The sequence below is a fragment of the Centruroides sculpturatus genome, unplaced genomic scaffold, assembly GCF_000671375.1.
Source record: "Centruroides sculpturatus isolate CEXI.00-Female unplaced genomic scaffold, Cexi_2.0 scaffold465, whole genome shotgun sequence".
NCBI classification, from domain to species: Eukaryota; Metazoa; Arthropoda; class Arachnida; order Scorpiones; family Buthidae; genus Centruroides; species Centruroides sculpturatus.
In genome coordinates, this window is record NW_019384663.1 from 340,285 (window position 1) to 360,619 (window position 20,335).

General features: G+C 30.9%; 1 protein-coding gene across 1 annotated transcript; it reads left to right on the top strand.

Annotated features, from left to right (window-relative positions):
- The first annotated feature begins 2,152 nt into the window (after positions 1 to 2,152).
- LOC111626603 (serine/threonine-protein kinase NIM1-like) lies at positions 2,153 to 18,004 on the top strand. Its single transcript, XM_023370040.1, has 5 exons — positions 2,153 to 2,541; positions 11,948 to 12,050; positions 14,561 to 14,847; positions 15,086 to 15,354; positions 15,916 to 18,004. Exons 3-5 carry the CDS (start codon positions 14,562 to 14,564, stop codon positions 16,699 to 16,701), a joined length of 1,341 nt encoding a protein of 446 aa, XP_023225808.1. The 5' UTR covers positions 2,153 to 2,541; positions 11,948 to 12,050; position 14,561; the 3' UTR covers positions 16,702 to 18,004.
- The last annotated feature ends 2,331 nt before the right edge of the window (positions 18,005 to 20,335 follow it).

The following is a 20,335-nucleotide window of genomic DNA, read 5'->3' on the forward strand; positions in this document are numbered from 1 at the left end:
TCAAAATCCATCTCATCTCATACAATTGAAAGAAATCTCTCATGTAATTGTTAAGGAAATCTATTCTGCCATATCAACCAAAGAAAAAACTTTACTACCTTCATTTCTCTTCTGTTTGTATAGTGATTTGTTGGTGGTTTATGTTACTAAAAATGATTTATCATCTCGGGTATCGAAATTAATTTTCTAGAACAATTGTTTGATATCGATATGACGAGATGTCGCTACAGAAAATCGATTTTTCAGTTATGGATTACAGCTCCTTTTGTCTCGAAATCGCGATTTCGAAAGATTTTATTGGATTTTAATATACTTTATTTAAATTTCCTATCAAAAACGAGAATATTCAATTATATTCGCTTATAAAAATTAAATTTCTATGCTGAGATGTGAAGATTTACAAATTATATAGCTTAATATACAGTTTTTTTAAACTATAATTTGTAAATCCTCACGTCTCGGCATCCGATTTGGGTTGTCAAGTAGCGTAATTTTGTAATAAAAATATATAATTGATAGGTTTAAAATTTTTATGGTATAGTCGTGAGTGATAGGCGTTTATCCATTCGCTTAAAGAGAATTAGTAAATTTTGTATTGGTGGAAAACTTCACTGGATATAGCACGCTTACATAATTCTTATGGTCGTAGAATGTGATAAAATCGAATGTAAACGTACATAAACAACATACATTCATCTTAAAGTATCATAAAACTCAACATTGATAATAAAGAAATTTATGGTAAAAATTAAACGAATTTGTTGTAAAGAATAATCAACGAGTAAATTTTTAAAATAACCTGAATTATATTTGATCATCCATCCATATCTAACGCAACTGACGAATAGAAGAATAACAGTCAAGAATTCTTGTTGCAAACTATAAAACAGGTAAGTCTACTGCGGTTACTACTTCATTCTTTGTATATTATTAAACATTATTTTAATTATAATTATTACATTTAATAATACAAAATGTAGTTAGTCCTGTAAATAAATTATACTGTTATACTATTTAAACTTAAGGGTGTAAGACCTGTTTATTTTTTTCGATTGATTGAACAGAAAATAAACTGTTATGCACACGACAGTGCCTATATACACATGAATTAGAATTTTGTAAACAATAGTTTAGAATACAATCGAATAGAATAAATACTACTTACATACATATAATCTAATAGTATAATAATCGTTATAATTAATAATTGAATAAATTAATTAAGTATTTATATTTTTATTTGTTGTTAAAATGAAAACACTTTCCTATATTCTATCACAGATTTTTTTACATATAAAATAACATTCTCTTCACATTTTTTGTACCTAAATGGGTTTTACCATTTTGGAACTGAAGTCTTAATGCTACGACAATTACAGAAATGGAACGTATCTGTATTGGATGATATAATTTATAGGGAAAGATTTCAATACTTTACTAATTCTAGGTCAAGCCTGTAAAAAATATTCTTCGAATTTCTTTATACATTAAATCATTCCACATTCAAACTTATTTTTCTTACATTTACAAAAGTGTGAATTCCTAGCAAATACGGATTTTACTGCGTACAATATAAAGCCTATACGTAATTTTACGTAAGATCTAGGGAAACGTTACTCGAACGTCCTTCATTTTAGTGATTTTTTAAAGGCGGCCATTGCTCTAGAAAGGAGTTTTAATGGTGCCACAATTACAATATTTCTTAAAGATATGAAATTTTCTGATTAAGGAAGGTAATAGGAAAGTTATAAACGACTGGCAACTATTGATATTAATACATCTAATAGCAATAAGAATTATCCATTTGTTATATCCCGACGACTGAAAATCAGTTATAGACATTTTTATCGTCGCTACGTCTCATAAACTTCATTCGGAAAGAATCATACATCGTTGCATTTTACTGTAGGTCATTACATTCGGAAATTCATAATAAAAATAATATTTGTTCCTTTAATTAATTTCTTTTTATATCCACAAAAATATTCAATATAATTATATAAAATAGAAGAAGCTTCTCTTTCTCTCTAAATTGCTTTTCGTAACTCACTTAACTCGGTTTTCGATTACACGTATCGGTTTCAATAACAGAAATTCAATCGGGGAAATTGCATAATATAGAAAATTCTTCGACTTTAAATACGATTAAAATTTAAACTACGTGCACGTATTCATTCAAACGGCACGCCAGAGGAAAAAAGTAGGAAAGAAGGAAAAAAAATATTACAAATGGATTCTTTCACCACTGCGTTTTTCGTATCACGTGAGTAACGCAGACTAATTACGAGTAACTTCTCGCAACTTTATAGTCCGGAGAAACCAGAGGAATCAATTTATATGTGGTAGAGACACGCGAGCTAAAGCCGCCTGCCGCACTAGCTCCCCAAGCGGCCGTGTTTGCAACCAGAATCTAATTGATCGACCATTGGTTGTTTGGAAAGCACGGCCTACGGGAACGCTATTGTGACGTAAGCAACAGGCACTGATTGAAGGAGAAGCAATGAAGGTGAGATACGCTCGACTCCTTCGCGTCACGTCCAGGTGAGAAGCGTTTCGTTTCATATCTCCTCTTTCTGCCTCTCCTCTCTCTCTTCTTTTTTCCTATAGCTTTAGTTATATTTAAAAGATCAATCAGGGGAAGTACCGCATGTAGTGCGTGTTAATCGCTGGCTCGAATATATATACGTGTTTCGACATATAAAATTAATGAAGATTCTTAGCGGTTTCTTGCGTATCTTTCTGTCATTCTAGATTTTTAGTGTAATAAATGTTCCGTACGGCACGCAGCTATCTTTGACATTTAGGCAGTGTCTTATCGTCGAATGACATTTCTCCACACATTCACGTGTGTTATTACTGTCAATAAAAACCGTTCGTTCTCGTATACATTATTTTTCTAAACGTGAATAATTAATTATAGTCTCTAGTTGTGTATTTCTTTATGATTTATAACTGTTACTATTGGTTATATACTCATTTTAATTTTTAAAATAGAAACAGTGTTATATAATAATAATAATAATAATAATAATATAGTAAATAGCTTCTTATTTTTTACATAAATGTTAAATAAAATATATCGAACAACGATTGTTTTTGCTTTTAATGATTAAACAGATTTTATAAAGGAATAAATAGAGAAAAAATTGATAGAATTATAAGGAATTATTGTTTATTTTACTATAAAGGAAGTGTTATAAAATTCAATAAATGTCAATTATTCATTGTTCTATTATATTAAATTTTTCCTTTATATTTTTATAATAAGTTTTGCAGTTTAACTCGAATTTTAATGCTCGGTTTATAAGTAAAATCGGTTAAAATCTTAAAATAGTTATTTTATAATAAGGAAAATAATTATTTTATTTATAAAAATTCCATATTATTGAATGGAAATTTAATCAGAAATTATTTACAGATTTTAAAAATTAGATTTCTTATTGATTTGGTCAAGGTCTCTTCAAACAGAAAAGACAATTCCGGATGATTCCTTAATCGATTACTTTAGTATCAAGCGGAAAACAGACAATTAATTTTACTTCCCTAAACTCGAAGTTTCAAAGAAATCGCCCAAAAAAACTGTATATAAACTGTCACAAATTTAACATTTACACGACGAACGGATAGAAAATTGATTTAGAAAAACGGCGCCCAACTCCTCTTTACCGATTTTCTTTTTTTGGCAGATATTCCTCCTCACGCAAACTTGGGATGTGGCGAACGATATTAAAATAATCTTAAGCAAATATTCGACTCTATACAAATAGAATCGCGAACTCGAACAAATATTAAATGTTTTTTTATAATTATATTCGATAGGAGGAAAAAAAATACGAGATATTTTTCGGATTCCTGGAAGCGTGAAATGGTGAAGTATTTCACTAGCTGCCTTCGTTGCTAAGGGACGAAAGCGGCTTTCATCCCGTGTGACGTAAACAGAAAAGTCACCACATCCTAATCGATCGATTTAAGATAGTTGATTCTTTAAAATTCCTTTTTTAAAACGAAAAGTTACGCTACAACGAGTTATGGTTTCGTTTAATACAATTCAGTTATAATCTAACTATATTGCAAATTCCTTTAAATATAACCTACCTCTTATTAATTATACATACACACATATATATAAAACTTCGTTATAACGACATAATTTACTGAAATAACGCGAAAACGTCCTGTAATTAAACAAAAGTTTCGTTATAAGGACAATCGCGCTTTAGCCGATACGTTTACGATTCCGTAACAGCGTAACAGTTTTTTCTAATTTCTTTCATAATTAAATATATTTACGGTATTATAATTAATTATATTAAAGTAATTATTTAAGCTTACGTTAAGTGTTTTTTTTATGACAAAAGTTCGACTTATAATTAGATTGTAAATGAAAAACTCATCTCAATTGTTTTAAATAGAATATTGTTATCTGAAAAAATAATAATAATTTTCAGGCCTATTTACGTTATTTAATATTTGAATACAAATTTTTAAATCGATATTTTAACAATCGATTTTTCGAGTACCGGTTGCATGCACTCGAATACTCGACATGTATTATTCAATGTACTGTACGTAGGCTATGCGTGAATCTCTTGGAGTTGTTTTATAATTAAATAAGTATCATAACCGATGACAAGTCGTACGAAAGTTTAAATTATTCAGAATTTTATGAAATAATATGAAGTTAGTATCATACTTTTTTTAATGCTAAGTAACTCATTTTAAGTGACGTGTTACTTTGGGCGTATTCGTCCTTGATTGTGACTGAGTTGTTTCGCTCTCTTACCTGTCCGGAAATGTAGATGACGGGAAAATTTCAGGAAAGTAAAGAAAGAAAAGACAAAGTAATCAATATTAACTTGCCAAAATTAAATAATTTTCATTGATTTAGTAAGCAAGTAACTCTAAAAAACGAGATTCTCATGAATGGTACGTGAGAATCTCGTTTTTTTGAAACTCAAGTTAAAGGGTTGGAACTTTGTGAAAACCGCAAAGAACAAAAGAAACATTCGGAAAAATTATCCATTAACATAATATTAAAAGTAGAATCGATTGTAACTCGGTTCAACAGTCGAAACGAGCATATTTTAAGACGCGTAACAAAGTAATAACCGTGTTATGCTCGGTCGAATCGCCTATTATACGCCGTTTAATCCGTCTTTAACTTTTATTACTTATTAAAGGTCAGTAGGAGATATTGTGAAGAGATGACAAAACGTGACTGTACCGACCGTCGTTTGTATAATGACACTTGTATATTTGATCTATTGTCATTATCGTCTCTTTTTTGTGTGTGCCAGTGTATCACGGTGCGCTTAATTCTATTGTATGCGTGGATGCGACCTTGCTTGATACTTAATTACTATAATTCATATGTGTTGCAAATACTGAGGTTTGTTATCTTGTAGCAAATACTGTATTATTAAAGTAGGACGCAATTTATTAAAATAATTAATTTAATAATAATTTTTACGAGTTTAAATATTTAGAACGGTTTTTGAAGAACTGAAATGATTATTTTTACAGAGTAAAATAACCTACTAAATCAATAAGAGCGTTTGTGACAGATTAATATTGATTATTATATATTCTTTCGTGCTTTACGTAAGTTCACTAACCGTTGTTCGAATTAAATTCGATAAAATAATAATGATAAATAATGCATTTTTAAAGCGGAATGACTTTTTTGCTATCTGTTAAACATTTTTCAACTTTTAGTAAGGATTATAGACGTTAAGTTTATTAGAAAAATCCTATTTTAGTTGTCGGAGCGAGAATGTAAGAGGGCTTTACTGCGTAGAATATTTCAATAACATGTAGAAGATAGAATCAAACTCTTATATAAAGTATATATAGCCTATAGTCGATATCAGTTACACGGCGGTACCACACTACTTTTCAATTTATGGCCAGATATCAATATCTGGAAAGCACTTTTCAATTTATGGCCAGATATCAATATCTGGAAAGCACTTTTGCTACAAATTCGTAAGTTTTGTAACATGCAGCCAACGTCGATTATAAAATGTTTTCCGGCTATAATTTACCAAAGCAGAAAGTTTATACACACGAAATTAAGAAAAATAAACGGTTATAAAATACCACGAAATTAATTTAAGATACGAATTGAAATAACATCTTTGTAAAAATTCTTTGTATCTTTGAAAAAATCCTATTGGAGGATTATTAAGAAAATTTTAAAATTTTAAAAAATTAGAAAGCCAAGTAAATTGGTTTTTGTTAGGATATAAAAATGAGTGTTAATTTAAAAACGAAAGGGCGAAGGAGTCGCGTAATTTCAAGACTTCTACATTTCAAACTAAGCTAATGTCGACTATATAGGCTACTATATTTAACATGAAAATTTCCTTAAGATAAACACATTGCTTATAATTTATAATAAACAAACTTTTTGTTGTCTCGATTACCTCCTTCCTAGAAGAAACGGTCTGAAGGCCGTAACTAGACTAGATTTATAGTTGTATCAGTGCAACGCATCCAATCAATATATCTTCAAATTATTATTATTATTATGTAATTTTCAATTCGCTGATTTATTATCCTATGTACTGTACTGTACATGTACGTTTTTGCCGATTTTTATCCTATTTCTGATGATTTTAATGCAACGCGTGACTAGTCCTTTTTTAATTATATCTCGGTATCTTTAACTTTATACAGTATTAATTAATAACTTTAGTAGTTTCTTTTACCCGGCTTATAAAAAAACGTATTTCTTTCTATTGCTCGATCGATGTTTTATAACAAAGATTAATAACTTTTAATTTTCATTATTTTTTTCTTGGCCGTATTCAACAATTTCTTCTATCTTCCGTGTCATTTAAATTCCCTAGAAAATATGAGATTACCGTTTTCGTCTCTTATCTAATTTTGCATTCTTCGCCATCCTCCATGATTTATTTTCCGCCATTAGTTTAAATTTTTACCGTTATCTCGTTTCATTATTATTCTGTCACTACTTTTCTATGCGCGTCATTTTTTTTAATTCTTTGATTTCTTTGAAATTCTCAAGGCCAAAATACATTTTACTTGGATTTTCGGCATTTAAAAAAAAAAATTATTTCTTTTGATATTTTCAATTACCTTGGCTTAACGGGTTTTCCTATAAGAGTAAGTATTCTGATGATAATCTGATAGCAATTGAATTTTCTTATTATGAAGTGCCTTCATAAATCGATTTTATATTTTCAAATTTAAGGACGAATGAAATGGCTTTTATTTTTATTTTTATTTTTTTATTGGCTATTTTAAACGTGACGCTGCACGTTTCGGTTAACGAGTTACGCCCGACGTCAGTTTTACTGTTTTCATATTTCCTCCCCTCTAAAAAAAAGATTCGAACTGTAAACAAATTGTGGAAGATTGCCAAAAACGTCCAACTTCTTACGAAAATAGAAATTACAAAACATATCAGAATATTTTTGATATTTTTCGAAGCCACTTTCCTATCTAAACTTAGAGATATGTTAGATAATCGGCATCGAAGGTCGAGGACGAATTTTCTAACAGACCAGGTAGAACATTTTTTTTTTATTTTTAAATTATCATCCTGAATGATCTGTTAGATCGATATTGGTAAAGAGAAAGAAGAATACCGGAAATATTAACGAGATTATAGATGTGTTTAGATAATTTCGTTATCGACTATGGCGTCGAGCGTACAGATCTTATCAACTGATTCTACTACAAACGACGGAAAGCCTACCTGTACGTGTATCTAGCTTATTTTTACGGTGATTTTCTCGCAAGAAATCCTCTAACATTTTCACTTCGCCATATTTACGGAAAATGACAAAATTTTACCATCAACACATACAAAATTTCCCGATCAAACTAAGAGTAAGATTTACTTATAAAAGATTCTCTCCTGTGAGAAAAATATATATAATTGATTGAGGCCATATTAGCTTAAGGGGCCTCAAGTAGAAATTATTTTATATACGGAAAATTCAAGAAATTAATAAGCGCTTAAAGCTTCCGTTGATACGCGCACAAAAATGTCGTCATTCTGAACGTCATTCAATATTGTATTATTTAAATATTTAATGTAGTTAATTAACTATCGGTAGCTTAATTACAATGCTTAATTATGTTTAAAAACATAGACCTATATGAACTTTATCGCGATTCGAGTGTTATGCACATGTACGCACGAATCAATTGGCATAAGCGCATAACGGGAAGGCCTCACGATAGATTGACGTGTAAATTTTCTATTTTTTCTGCGAATGAAACGATTACGTAAAGGTCAGAAAGTCCGTAAAATGCAATTATTCCGTTTAGGTATTTGAATTACCGCGTTATGTAAATATACGACAATTCAACGAGAGAACGGCCGAAGGACGAAAATGTCATTTATATTCGTTTATAATTTATAAAAATGAAAATATGATGGAAATTTTTTGAAAAAAAAAAAATGTTTATTTTAAGTCGTCTCGAATTTTCCTTTTCGATAATTTTAAATTGGAATATAAAAAGTGAAATTTTTCCGCTCTGATAAATTCGGGATAAACGAAGATATTTTCGTGTTAGTTTTCGTTTTCTAGGGAAAGTTTTTAATCGTTGGAGATAACGACGGCCTTCGAAAACAGAAAATTTCCCTAAAAATGCGGAATTTAATGCATTTTTACCTTAATAACTTCATTCGTAAAATGTATTTTTAGAATAAATAGTGGAATAATCGATGCCATCTACCATTGGAAGCCTGGATTTTAGCCATTTGTATCCGTACTTACTTTTAATAAAAAAAAAAAGAGAGAGAGAGAGCGAAAAATATAGGAATTTTAACCAGTCATTTAACCGGCAAACGATTGGAAAAATACGTTTTAATGGCAGATAACTATATAAAAGTTCTCGAAAATTCGATCGGAAGAGGCAATTTCTTTCAGGAAAGTTGTATTGAAAATCATTTTATCGAGAAAAACCTGAGAATATTGAAGTAAATACGGTTCTTTGGGGGGGATCTATAACTCTTTTTCCAGTTACAACGATTGCTATACACAAAAAGAATTTCTGATCTTACGTGTCTTTCTTGGTCACTTAAATGCACATTTCTACTTTCGAAATTCGGTTCTTAAAGGAGTTTCTGCGTTATTAGTGAAAATTGCGGAAGAAGAAATCGAGAGAAGGACGGGAATTTTTGCTAGGATATGAAACTGTTTTCATCTCAATTATTAAAATAACGAGAAGATATCGTATTTAATAACGAATCTGTTTTTATTTATAACTAATGAGCTCGAAAAATTCATTAAAAAATTTGAATTTTCGTCGAAGTTTTAGACAAGAGAAGGAGAAAAGAGCAGGAAATTATTCATTAAAGGGAGATATTTCGTAAAAGTAAGTGTTTTATGACCGGGGTGGTGCCATTTTATGACTTCCCGTACATTAAAAGAGAATCGAATTCAGTTCCTTCCTCGGTGTACTCGTTTGTTATTCATAACAGCTTGGAAATTTGCATATTCCTCGTTATTTAAAAATTATCTTTATTGTAATCATCGTCAATTAATATCTTGGAACGGAAAGAAAGAAAAAAAAGAGCACCAAACACTCGGAATTCCTCAGTTACAATGGAAAGAAACGTCTTAACTCGATCGTTTCTTCCTTTTTTTTAATATACATATTTATTCGTATTACAAATGCTTTAAGCAAAAAATGAGCTTAAAAAAGACGTAAGAAGGCAATTTTAATTAAATTTAGTGAAAATTGATCTACCGAAAAAGAAGAGAAGAGACAAAAGAAAATAAGTTATTTAACGTTATCGAAATAAGAAGAGAAAAGAAACGGCTGATAATTCTAGAAAAAAATGTTTTTAATTAAAGGATATTTTAATATTTAATATTTAATTTTTGATTTAATTGTCGAATAAATAAGTTACGTGGGAAGTAACGAGTATTTTACGAGCGGAATGGCATTAACTGCCGAAGGCTTTTCGTTCCATTAGACAATTGCTAAAAAAAAAGGAACGTTATCTAAGGAAAGATCTGATGGAAGGAAGAATCGCTGATGAATTTATGTGGACCGTGAAGCCAATATTGTCCACTCTGCTGATTTTTACCACCTTTACAATAGATTTTAATAGCATATTTTGTAATTAACCGGTATAGCTACAAAGCGTTGCGTGTTCCGATAATGGAAAGATCGTGATGCTCAATATATCACGATCTTTCCATATTTAAACGTAAAATTTGACATTATTCTCGCATGTTCTAAAATAATTGATTATTTATGTATCGAAAATAGTGCTGTTACGATCACTTCTCATCCCTTCGTTTCGTTAACCTTATAACTTCATGCGATGATTTAAGATTGAAGTCTTTCTAGTGAACGTCTCTCATCTTCCCTTTTATTTAAAAAACCAAATAAATAAATAATTTATAACTTTAAATCTATAAACTTTTTATATGTAAAACATTAAAATTTTTGTTTATAATTTTTTAATTTTAATTTTATTTTATTAATAACTAGCAGAAATGCCGGGCAAATAGATAGTTGATAAGAAAATGTCAAAGAAATTAAATCGGGAGAGAGGGAGTGTCCGGATCTGGATAGAGAGTAACTGAAAAAGTTAGCCCCCCTATTAACCCTTTGTCAAGGTGGATCAAAGGATTTAGGCGTTAATATGGGATGAAATCAGGGGAGAGTGGGGTGTGAGGTTTTGTGGTAGCTTGTATTTTTCGCAGGCCTAGAACGTAACTTTTGTGCAGATAGGTCAAAGGGTTTAGAAGAATATAGAGAACAGACATACAGACCTTCTATACATGTATAAGATTATAATATTTTATTACTTGTATAAAAATATTTAAAGAAAAAAATTTTTTTGAAGATTTTCTCAAAGTTTACTTTAATAATTTTAACAAATTGAAAAATTTGCCAAAAATAAAATTATTCTTATGTTGAATTTTCTAATAATTTATTCGTTATTAAAATCTTATCTTTATTTTTATTACTTCTTTCTCCCTCTCTCTTTTTTAGCCATTTTTGTAATTTTTATGATATGACAATAATATTTTCATTTTAATTAGTTAATTTTATTATTTTTAAATCGTAACTTACGCAATTATCTTTTATAATTTGATTCCATTTTAAATGCGGTTGCCAATTACCTATTATAATAATAATTTAGAACATTAATTAGTATAATTATAATAATAAAAAATCATGTAATTATGTTTTATTTAAAATCATTATCTAATGTAATATTTAAAGCGAATTTCGAAAATTTTAATTATACTGTAATTAAAATTCTCCAAATTTTCATTTTGTTGAAGTATTTAATTAACTCCGATTTTCCTTTTTAAGTACCTAAACCTTACTTTTCACCTGTTATAATTCATTCATTCGCTTCAAGGGTTCATATATATACATAAAAAATAGCAGTACTTATGCATAATTCTTTATTATATCAACAGTCTACTGTATATTTTTAACTTTATAAACGTATTTATTAATGGTAATATTCAATAATTAACCATCAAATTCTTTAATTATTTTATTTTTTAAATTTCTTTATATTTATATTTTTTTCATTTTTTAAACTGTTTAAACCCAGTTTCTAAACACAATTTGAAAAATTTTACGCCTTTTAACGGTATTTTTACTTTGAAAAATGGCCCTTTCTCACCCTATTAATTCTTAATTATTTTTATTCCCTTTGGTTTTACGTTTTGTAGCTATTTTTGCAATTTACTTTACGAAATTAACGAGTTATTTGCTGAAAAAATAAAAATAAAAATTGCAAATTTGTTTATGTTTAAGAGAGCTTATAAGTTGAATTATACTTTTAATTAAAAATGATACACATTTTTTCAAAGGTACTTAGAAAGATCAACAAAGTAGTAGAACGCAAAGATGTTTTTTTCATTTGATAATTAAATTAAGCAAATATTTGCAAAATAAAATGAAATTTATATTAAAGTAATAACTCTTGCAGATTACATGGAGTTCTATTAACGTGATGGATTTTTACCGCCTGAAGTTGTCCAGACCTTTTAGGAAAAAGATGTAAAAAATCAAAGATAAAACCAAGAAAGAAGGTAAGTTTATAACAAAAAAAAACATAATTTCTTTTATTCTATAAATATCGTAATTCAAATAGAACTAATTATTCATTACACGCTTCTGATACTTTAACTGGTTTGAAAAAAATACCTAGAGAATAGGCCCTATACAGTAAGATATACTAGCGATAAAATATATCACTCCGTGTATAGGTATAGGTTCATCTAGTTAATGCCAAATTTTCTTCGCTACATAAATTACTATTCTACTCATCGAATCGCTATCATAATAGTAATTTATCTATCTTAACATTTATAAGTTTTAAGGATAATGCTTTATGGATGAAACAGAGCGAAACCGAACTGTTCTTTCTTTTTCTTCCTCGTGGATGTAGGCCTTGTCTTAGGATATTTATCCTCTAAGCACGAGATGGCATCGATTCATCATCACTCGACGTAAGAAGCTTTGCAGATTTCATCCTCCTTGCCAGAACGAAATGCAATTTAATTTCCTTTCTCTCTGTAATTTTATTTGAAATTGGATTTATGGCGTTCTCGTTGTTTATTATTACTCATTAACGCAGCTTGTATCATTAACGGCACTTCAGTTTTTTTTAAACTGAAACGAGATTTATTTTGCTAATTCCTAGTTATTCGAAGGTATTTGTGTTAACCTAGTAAAACAAATGATATTATATTTTTTTTTAAATTGTTTCCGCCAGAAATTCGCGGATCGTGATCGATATCTCTATAGCAACTGCGGTAGGTAAACTGTACTAAAATGCATCTGCACCGTGACATTTGGAATGTGATTTAGTCTAGTCCCTACAACTATTGCTTAAATTAATATACATAAATCCGTAGTTAAATATGGTAGAAATGTGCGGGAACGTCTTAAAATGTTGCTGTTCTGTTGCCAAAATCCCTGGGAGGTTCAGGTGCGAATTCTTTTTTTTTCTTCCCCCAAGCCTAACATATAGTTTTAAGGTCCTGGTCGATGTCTGACCCATTTACGATCGACTCTTGAATCCCTAATTGCTACAAACTCTCAAAATATTGAAGTATCCAAGGCTAATTCGTCAATTAGGACATTTCCTGTCCCCGTTATCACGTACCGTACAAACCAATGCACAATCGCTGCATTTAATTATTCACGTTTTTATTCCTAATTTTTCGATATATCTACTCCAGGTTTTTCTAATTAAGTATATGCGTTACGTTTTTTTAAATAAATAATGGAAGAATTCGATATGATGGACGTCTCGCTAGATACAGAATATTGACTCGGACCTATGATGAAATTTCATCTTACGGATGTTTACTCCCAAGTGAAAAATATAGGTTTCGCTCTGTTGATACTACAAAAACTTAACGATTAACCGCCTGTTATTATATCTGACTTTATTATCGAATATTTGATAGAAATTTAAACTTAATAGAAATTAAACTATGAACTTTTATATTATACAATGGATAAAGTAGTTTCTACAGGATTAAATTACTATGATAATAGAAGAAAGGAGTGTATATAACGTTTGAGAATTCAGCTTCACGTTTCATGATGGGATATAAATTGCTATATATATATATAACGAATATAATACAGCCATCATCTAGATCTCGTCGGAGACAAAGCCGCTACTCTATAACCTCCATGTTATAAAAGAGAAAGAAGAAGAGCCAGCATCCATCAAAGATGGAGTCGACCTTGAAGCAGAATTTAAAACAAAATTTCTTAAATTTATAAACTTGTATTGACCGAAAAAATAACATTGTAATTTGATAGAAATGTATTTTGTAAAGTTATTTAAAACAATTTTTGTTGTTATTTAAATAAAATTTACGTAAAGGTAATTGCTTATTTAATTGTAACAGAGAGAGAGAGAGAGAGGAATCAGTCTTTTAGATTTTTGTTTCTTAATTTTTAATGCGATGTAGAGACGATCTGACATTTCAAAAATCAAGTTTCCGAAGATTGATTTTCGATTCCTGAAACAAAAGGAAAATACCAAACTTAGATCTTTTCGAAACTTGAAACTTTAACGTTAGATTTTATTTCGAGTTATCTGTTTACTTAATTCATTTTATTTTATTAGATTAGAAAACGTTTACAAGTATTATTTTATAAAAGTAAAAAATATATATATATAGGCTATATATCGATATTCGTCTCATTCTTTAGCGATTATCTGCTTTTCTTATCGACGACACTTACAAAAAACTTTTGAATGATTAAACTAAGTTTCCATTTACTTTCGGAAACTAAAGGGAGAAAAGTAAGTTTCTCAGTTTTAGAAAATTGGAAAGTTCCACTTCCATTTCCTATGTCCATAAATCCTGTTTTAGTTTAGTTTTCTCACGCGATGTTTATTGAATTTCAGCAATTGATACGGCACAGTTTTTTTCTTTTTTTGCGATTTATCATCGATCTGCATTGGACGAATCTTCCAATATTTGCATATATAAAACGATTCTGATAAATTACCATCGGTTCTGGATCGCGATCGCTCCTATTGTTGTAATAAAAATTAATTTTACGTTTCTAGGATGCCAGCAGCTCGAATTTCACCGCTTGTTGATCAGCGACCTTCCATTACTTCTCAGGCCACCAGTTCGAGTTCGGGGAGTGTCGACAATCACAGCGCCTCGTCCACCTCTTTGGATAAAGTGGAGTTAACTCCGTATCAAAGGATCTTACAAAGACTAAACAACGACGAGAAATGGCAGAAGGAGATAACTCTAGGAAGACGAGTGGGATTTTACAGATTTCGAGGTGACATCGGGAGTGGAAATTTTTCTCAAGTCAAAGCTGCCGTTCATTGCTTAAGTAAAGGTGAATAAATTAAAACAAAGAGTTACGTAAATCCGCAACTGAGTCATTTAAATGCATAAACAAATTTCTTGTAAAATATTTAAATAACTAGTCTATAAAATTTTATTATTTTTATTCTTAAATAATGTCAGAAAAATCAAGAATAATCTGGCTAAGTCGGGATGTAAGCCTATATTTAGATAATTTATATAATTTAAAAGTATTAGAAGATTAAAATGCTAATTATTCTATTTAACAGAGAGAGTAGCGGTTAAAATTTTGGACAAATCGAAACTCGACCAGAAAACACAAAAAATGTTAAGCAGGGAAATTATTAGCATGGAGGGACTGCATCATCCTCATATAATACGGCTGTTCGAAGTAGTGGAAACTTTGACCAAAATCTATCTGGTGATGGAGTATGCTAACGGAGGAGAACTCTTCCATAGGATATCCACAGATGGGAGATTTCCCGAAATGGAAGCAAAACATATATTCGCTCAAGTTACGGCTGCATTAGACCATATGGTAAGTTGAAAAGGATGATGTACGAGTTATCTTAATGCGATATCACTCGAGGGAACTATCAGTCGTTAAATTCGTTTCATCGTCTGAATTATAAATTACTTATCGATGCTTAATTTCCGTTCTCTTCTATTTTTCCTACCGAAGTTTATATAGCAAAGCCGATTAAATTTTATTAAGTTTGACTTTACAAATTCCCCAACGTAATAAAACGATTTGTGATGTGTCACTGGCATCCGTCTTTTATCTTTTTCATCCTTAATGAATACTGCCTGGGAAGAAATGTACTAAAAAAGTCTAGTGAATCTTAATGCGTTCAAGGATATCATCCAAATAAGGCATACAAACGCGGTAAAGATGTTTTAAGCGTGAGCGAAACCATAAATATAACTCGGCAAGGTTTGAAAACAATATTAATTACGGCTTGTCCGTGTCGTTACGACTTGTATTTGTTTACGTTACGCCGCTTTACATCCCGTAAACGCATTAATAGGCTTTCGGAATAGATTAACGCCGCTTCTAATGCGTAATATATTATTATAAACTTGATTTATATATTTGCAGCATCAACGAAACATCATCCATAGAGATTTGAAAGCCGAAAATGTTTTCTTCGCTGGGCCAAACGTAGTTAAAGTAGGCGATTTCGGATTCAGCACTCAAGTGAGAGAACGAGAGGAAGCTCTTTGTACTTTTTGTGGTTCACCTCCTTACGCCGCACCCGAACTTTTCAAGGACGAAAATTACGTCGGAGCTTACGTTGATATATGGGCACTGGGAGTGTTGCTATACTTCATGGTTACCGGTTCTATGCCCTTTAAAGCTCAAACTGTCGCAGCTCTCAAAAAACTAATCCTGGAAGGTCATTACGTTATACCACAATACGTTAGCGACTCTTGTTGTCAATTAGTGAGAGGAATCCTACAGATAGTACCCCATTATCGTTATACCATAGAACAGATTAAAAACACAGAATGGTTGAGGAACCAACACTTTCCATCCGAACTAACCAAATATAGTATTAACACCAATCCCGACGGACCTTTTAGTGATATAGAGAGAGAAACCAGACAACAATTGAAAGAATTGGGAATCACCGAAGAGATGTTAAAAGAGTGTGCCGATAAAGGATCGAGATCCAACATCACGGGCACTTACAGAATCATCGTGCATAAGTTACAGACTTGTCCTTCGCAGAACAGAGAAGGCGAAGTGACAGAATCTGTATCTTCTGCACAGTTACCCCAACGTAATCCAAGTACCTCGAAGCATAGTGAAAAGGGATTTAGATTCTTAAAAAGGAAACCCTTTTCCGGTCATAAAAAATCAAAAACATGTAATATCTTTTAGTTTCTACATACCATATATATTACTATAAATATATATATATATATATAGGCCTACACACACAATTATTTGTTAATGTCTATCGAAATCGCAATCCTTCCAGACTATCCGAAACTATATAAAAAATTCCAAAGGTGGAATGTATTAAATCTTGATTTTTCGTAACTTAATACTTTATACGTATCCCTCCTCCCAGATTTAGCTCAATGGTAGGTCAACAACTTGTTATATTACATATCTAAAGAAGGTCTTGTATAACTCCGTTAACGAAATAATGTTTTACAAGAGTGTATTGTTCGTATTGCCGAAACTTTAGTTTACATTGTGATGCTTACAAAAAAACACACAAAAATAAAGAGTGCCTACATAAAAAGATGGCGGAAAAATTATTTTTTTTGTGATTGGAAGCTTCCGTGTAATATTTACATAGGTTACTGCCGTTGACGTCAAAATAGATCGAAATATATATATATATATGTATATATTGTACCGAAAAAAAAGAAAATATATATATATATATTTATTCTTTCTGAATGCTATATTTTAATAATCTTTAGTATGTAAATAATGCCTGAAGCTTCTGTATATAAATAAATAAACAAATATATATATATATATATATTGTGATAGGATCTTTATTGTTAACATGTTATTATGTACTGTATATGTTGTTTATTAAAATTATTATTATTAGTGTTCAGTTTCTGTTTGTGAAAATCTCAGTTTTCATTTTATAACCAGTTTTAGGAGGATTTATTCCGTTCATCTCTTTTCCACCTTCTTAGTAGTAGTAATAAAAGATCATAATAGGAAATGACGATATTCTGCTCTTAAAAATCCAAATATTCCTGCAGATCTTCCAACAATACCTCTAGAATATACAGCAAATTGAGTTAGGTGCAATCTTGGTAATCCGGCTGTTTACTAGTTCGACATGTCTAGTAATCCGACACTAGTCGATAGCTTGATCTCGGATATTATCGTCACTATTACCAAGCCGTAGACAAGATTCCAACTAATTCAAATTCCAGTTTCCACTGAATTTGAACACTAGTAAACGTGGCATGAGCCTGGGCTCGAACATTCGAGCTTGGGTACAGTTTCTTATGACACAATACCGTATAAATATTAATATAAAAACCAAAAATACTATATTTAGTGGGAATCCACCTACTTTACGAGAATGGTTATCGGCCACGACAAGAGCGCTCGAATAACAAAACGGCAAAGGACAATTGAAAATTATTTTAAAAGGATCGATGTTCAATTTGAGAACTCTAAAATACAGTAACGTGTTTATTAATATCAATGCAATGTACTAATATTATGCAAACAAACAAATTTTTTCTTTTCTAATGATTAAACCATTGAATCTTCCAATAACCCGACATTGTTACATCCATATATGTCGGATTACCGAGATTGTAATGTATAATCAAAATTTGTTTTCCTATGTAGTAAACAGTATTTTAATAGCAGGTGAGCGTCTTCTCTCTCTGCATCAATTATCTCAATACTCATTCAGGTGACCCAGAAAGACTAAAGATTTGATCATGTCTGAATTTTTAGATCTCAAGTAACACGAAATCGGAATCGTATTATCATACTGTCTTCCGCAGATATATTATTTATAAATAATTTTTAAATATATAATTTGATTAATTACAAAGGATTTAGAAAATTATTATCGCTTTTTAAGTGTATTCAGTTTTTGTGTAAATTATGGCTGTTACATTACTAATAAATCATAAGAGTACAATTAGATTTTAATTACAAATACCTAGATTTATAATAGTAATTATGTTAATTATAACTAATTAATCCCTATTTTTTACTTTGTTAATCGTTATTCCAAGCTAAAACAAAACATTTTTTAAAAATAAGCATATTCAAAATCAAATCTGAAACCAATACCATTGAAATTAAAAAAAAATTGTGTTTATATAGAAAATTTTATTTGCACTTCTACAAATAAAATTTTCTGCTAGTTCGAGCTATAGATTCTTAAGACTATATTTTTTTCTAATGTGAAATAACTAAGAATTCTTGGCCCACCGTTCGCCAAGTGGTTCCGTTTCCTGAACACTGGATGGGTTCGCGCCTGGCCAAGACAGGCTGGTCACGTGAAGTTTTCAGGGTTTTCTTCACATCTGTAATGCCTGAACAGGAGCCAGTTACTCTTAAAAAGACCTCCCGGAAGGCACCAAGAAAGGTCTTTTAATTCTATCCGTCATGAATAGTGGCCGAACTCAAATGTGGGTCCCGATCACTCCCTAAAAAATTCTTGGAGATTCGAGACAGCTTGATAGCCCGATCGGTCGAATTCAATGCCAGATGCACAGAGCAGCAGGACGACGCCTTAACTGCCTCGGCCGTCAAAACAGCCCAGATAACGGGCGATTTGACCCGCTTCCTTCGGCCCAACGATGCCTGTTTTCTCCAACTCCATCAGTTGTGTTTACACGTATGGCGTTGAGAGACTACTAAACAAGTACATTGAAAATTGCGAACACAGTGATTCTCTTTCTAAAAATCTTTTTATAGAATACTTGAATAGTGATTTTGAGGCACTCTGGTGGCATTACCTAGCGTGCAATCGGACCACAACTGTAATCATTTACATATCTGTCTGAGATATAGCTGTATGCCGAGTTTTAAAGCAATCGGACAATTCTAGCTGGGTGCATAGCTTTTTTGTCAATCAGCGTATTTTATGCTATAAATTGGATTTTAATTAGTGATGTAACGAATATTCGGTTACTATTCGGTATTCGGCCTGAGGCCGAATATACTATTCGTTACAACACTAATTTTAATGAAATATCAATATTAAAAACTCGTATTTATAAGCAACATTTTATATTTACGTTAAAAACTAACACGAATTCTTTATCATCATCGTTGTTTCTCCTTGGCAATAAGTAAAAAAAAAAAAAAAATGTGAGCTATTACGCTATTGTAGATTTTCTCAGTGGCGTAGCGTAGTGGGTGCGGCAAAATTTCACAATAAATAATAATAATATTTTGTAAAAATTTGAACCACTCTATTCTAAATTTGCGTCGCGCCTACGATAGTGCTATCATCCGGACAGTCCGGGAATCGACTCAGCGTCCGGGTGAACTAGTAATTTCATCCCGGGATATCCTGCGCAACCTGTTTTTTTTTTTTTTTGCTTGTACGATTCATTCCTATTCATATACGCCTCCAATATCCAATAGAGCTATTTTAAACAGGTCGCTGCACTAGCACGGAATTTTTCATTGCTTATTCTGTGACGAAACTGAATTTGTCTTTTAAATTGAGATGCCTAAATAACGGGACGGCGAAAATTTCCTCCACCCCGGGCGGTTGACATCCACGCTACTCCGCTGGATTTTCTATTTTCGTTTTGAGATTTTTGATACAGTACTTGTCTCTATCAGCTACATTCTGGTGATTTTTTCATACTTATTATTCTTGAATAGTCTTGTAGCTCGAATGTATCTACACTTGAAATAACATTAGCGATATATTTTTAAAAGTATCACGAATATTTTGATAATAATATGCAAATTTTTCTTCGACGATTTTTGTTGTTTTGTAGGAAAAGTTCGTTATTTATAATGATTGATATTACCCATACATTCGTTATTGTAC